This window comes from Papaver somniferum, chromosome 4, assembly GCF_003573695.1.
Source record: "Papaver somniferum cultivar HN1 chromosome 4, ASM357369v1, whole genome shotgun sequence".
NCBI classification, from domain to species: Eukaryota; Viridiplantae; Streptophyta; class Magnoliopsida; order Ranunculales; family Papaveraceae; genus Papaver; species Papaver somniferum.
Genome location: NC_039361.1, coordinates 45,638,645 through 45,641,910, shown reverse-complemented (window position 1 = coordinate 45,641,910; position 3,266 = coordinate 45,638,645). Strand labels below are relative to the sequence as shown.

Below are 3,266 nucleotides of genomic sequence, written 5' to 3'. Positions count from 1 at the left end.
TATTTCTTAGGCATTGAAGTTTCACGATCCTCTAAAGGTATTTTTCTATGTCAACGAAAGTATATTCTTGACATTCTTAAGGATTCTGGACTTACAGTAGCTCGTGTTTCATCATTTCCGATGGATACACATCTTAAGTTATTACCTACTGATGGTAAGGCTTTACCTGATTCCATCTCTTATCGTCGTCTTATTGGAAGACTTTTGTATCTTACTGTCACTCGTCCAAATATTACGTATGCCGTAAATTATTTGAGTCAATTCATGCAACATCCGCATACCGCTCATCTTGATGTTGCCCAACGTGTCTTACGATATCTTAAAGGTACCATTGGACATGGTATTTTTCTTTCTTCGTCCAGTAATCTTTCTTTACATGGAAACTCTGATTCAGACTGGGAAGGATGTCCTATAACTAGGCGTTCTACCACAGGATATTTAGTTACAATAGGTTCCAGTCCTATTTCCTGGAAATTAAAGAAGCAGCCAACGGTTTCTCGCTCTTCGGCTGAAGCTGAATATCGTGCATTGGCCAACTTAACAGCTGAGCTACAATGGTTGCGATATCTTTTTAATGACATGCGCATTTCATGTCCTCTTCCTATCACCATCTCCTGTGATAGTCAAGCAGCAATTCATATTGCTCAGAATCCTGTATTTCACGAACGTACTAAACATGTTGAAATTGATTGTTATTTCGTTCGTGAGAAGTTGATTAGTGGATTGATTTTGCCGAAGTATCTTCCGTCCTCCGATCAACTTGCAGATATTTTTACAAAGCCTTTAGGTGCTCCACAGTTTGGCCGATTGGTTACCAAGTTGGGCGTTCATTCGGGCTCTACCGCTCTAACTTGAGGGGGGTATTAGAATAATCAGACTACTATGACGACGTATGTCGACATTCTGTTGTCGTTCCTATGACGACATTCTATTGTACACACTTTGTTTCCCTATTTTGTTGTTATTCTTGTTTTAAGTCTTCCGGATCTTTAATTATTTTCCTTTCCTTATTTTTGTAAACACAATTATAACAGTGTATATAAAATACACTGATCAATGAATTGAAACTTCACATTATTGTGAAATCAAACAACCTTGTCAACCATTTCTTTAAAGTGCTAACGTACTCGAGGGCATGTGCTTTAAGTATTCTAAATGAGATTCCCAAACTAAAATATCATACTAAATAATTTGATTATTAAAATCGTGTAAGAGAATCATATCATATCTTTGTTTATTTATTCATTCATTGACCATTTCTGATTCGTCTAGCAATCATTTAACTAACTTCATCTCCCCTTGAGTTCTTAAAGCTATTGAGTAGGAAAACGAAATTAACAAGAGATTTAAGATGACAACTTCTGCTGCTGTGTTCGAGGAGATATATGATCGGTCGAAGGAAGTAAAGGATTTTGATGATTCAAAACTTGGAGTCAAAGGTCTACTCGACTCAGGTATCACTTCTATACCTCGATTTTTCTTTCATCCACCTGAATCTCTCCCTTCTATCACCATCCCGAGCCAACTCATCTCTAATATTGAAATTCCAACCGTTGACCTTTCTCATATCGATACCGATCACCGGACGTTCATCGTGGATCAAATCAACGAAGCTTCGTGTACATGGGGTTTCTTTCAAGTAATCAACCACAAGGTTCCTTTGGACGTCCTCAACCGTGCTCTGTTGTCCATCAAAGCTTTTAACGAGCAGTCAAATGAAGTTAAGTCACAGTACTATTGCAGAGAAAATGATCGAGGTATGACTTTTGCATCAAATTTTGATCTGTTTCAATCAAAGGCAGCTAGCTGGAGAGACACGTTACAGATGGGAATGGATCGCACCGATTTCGACAAGGTACCGGAGATTGTAAGGAGCGAGTTGTTTGAGTTGGACCAACACGTCAAACGACTTGGAGAAACTTTAATGGAAATATTATGCGAAGGGTTAGGAGTGGATGAAGACAGGTTGAAAAATATGGCATGTTCGGAAAGAAGGCATTTGGCAGGCCATTATTATCCATATTGTCCAGAGGCAAACCGAACCGTAGGAACCAAGTGCCATACGGATCCATCTGTGTTTACTGTTTTGCTGCAGGATCATATTGGAGGGTTACAAGTGAAGCATGGTGAACATTGGGTTGATGTTAAACCCTTGGATGGGGCTCTTGTTATCAACATAGGAGATATCCTTCAGGTTGGTTTACTATGGCTGTTTTATAATTTAATTAGATAGAATCAGAATCCAACAAACTAAAATGTTATCCAAAATATGTTTTTAAGCTTAATTCCATTAAAAATTTTAGATTTTCTTTCCTCACCTCCTTCAAAAAAAAAAAAAATTAAAAAAAAAGATTCTTATTCCGATATCTAAGGTTGTATCTGATAGGAGTTAATTCTATTGAAATAGTCATATTTCCATAAAAATAACATGTATCTCGTTGGTCGAAAATCTGTTTCCATGAAATTGTAAAAAAAAAAACGTGACCTAAAGTATGTTTTAAACTTAATTTCATGAAAAGTCTTTCTTTGTTTCCCCGGAAAACTGAATTGTTTCCTTCTTCTTTTATCAAACACAGCCTAGGATATTCCAACACAACTTTAGACAACTTTTTATTTTCTACAGATAATGTCTAATGACAAGTATCGGAGCGTGGAACACCGAGTCGTGGCAAATTCTGTTCATGAGCCGAGAATTTCCGTAGCTATTTTCTTCAACCCAGGCAACTTGGAAATCATGTATGGACCTCTACCAGAGCTAATAACTCCACCACAAAAGTCGGCAATTTACAAGCAGTTTACACTGGAGGACTTTATAATGAAATTTAGAGCAAAAGGGTTGGATGGCAAGTCATCTTTAGTTAATTACTTCTTGTTGTAAGTTGTGATCAAAGATGAAAAGTAATACAAATGAAATAAAAACAGCAAGATAGAATTATCACATCTGGTTAATTTAGTTAATTAAGTATGTATGATTGAAATCAACAACTAATAAGTTAATCAAATAAGAAATCGTTGATGACATTTTTTTTTGTATAACTTAAACATGTCATTGCAATGAAACTTTTATTTTTAAGCAAGATCTCTCACGAATGTTAAAAGGGGTAACAGTTTAGTAGGGAGGATACCAAAATCCAATCAAGACAAAATAAAATGGGTTTGTCATATTTAAAATTTAGTAGCCTCCATAGTAAGTTCGTGCACCCTATTAGCAATTTTGAGATATTTAATGGCTTATTGAGGGCTAAGGCTTTATAACCATAAAAAAT

The 3,266-nt window shown here is 36.1% G+C and overlaps 1 protein-coding gene across 3 annotated transcripts; it reads left to right on the top strand.

Annotated features, from left to right (window-relative positions):
- Nucleotides 1-1,093: 1,093 nt before the first annotated feature.
- Nucleotides 1,094-3,021, top strand: LOC113275348 (1-aminocyclopropane-1-carboxylate oxidase homolog 3-like). 3 transcript variants are annotated; one of them, XM_026524827.1, is made up of 3 exons: nucleotides 1,094-1,453; nucleotides 1,577-2,194; nucleotides 2,624-3,021. In XM_026524827.1, the coding sequence occupies exons 1-3, from the start codon at nucleotides 1,352-1,354 to the stop codon at nucleotides 2,876-2,878; spliced, it is 975 nt and encodes a 324-aa protein (XP_026380612.1). In that variant the 5' UTR covers nucleotides 1,094-1,351; the 3' UTR covers nucleotides 2,879-3,021. The 3 variants fall into 3 exon arrangements, with proteins under 3 accessions (XP_026380612.1, XP_026380613.1, XP_026380611.1); XM_026524828.1 differs by having other exon boundaries at nucleotides 1,094-1,454; nucleotides 1,614-2,194; XM_026524826.1 differs by having other exon boundaries at nucleotides 1,094-2,194.
- The last annotated feature ends 245 nt before the right edge of the window (nucleotides 3,022-3,266 follow it).

Coding starts and splice junctions, on each gene's coding strand:
- LOC113275348 (XM_026524826.1), top strand. CDS start 1,352: ATGACAACTTCTGCTGCTGTGTTCGAGGAGATATATGATCGGTCGAAG. Junction 2,195..2,623: donor ACATAGGAGATATCCTTCAG/GTTGGTTTACTA, acceptor TATTTTCTACAG/ATAATGTCTAATGACAAGTA.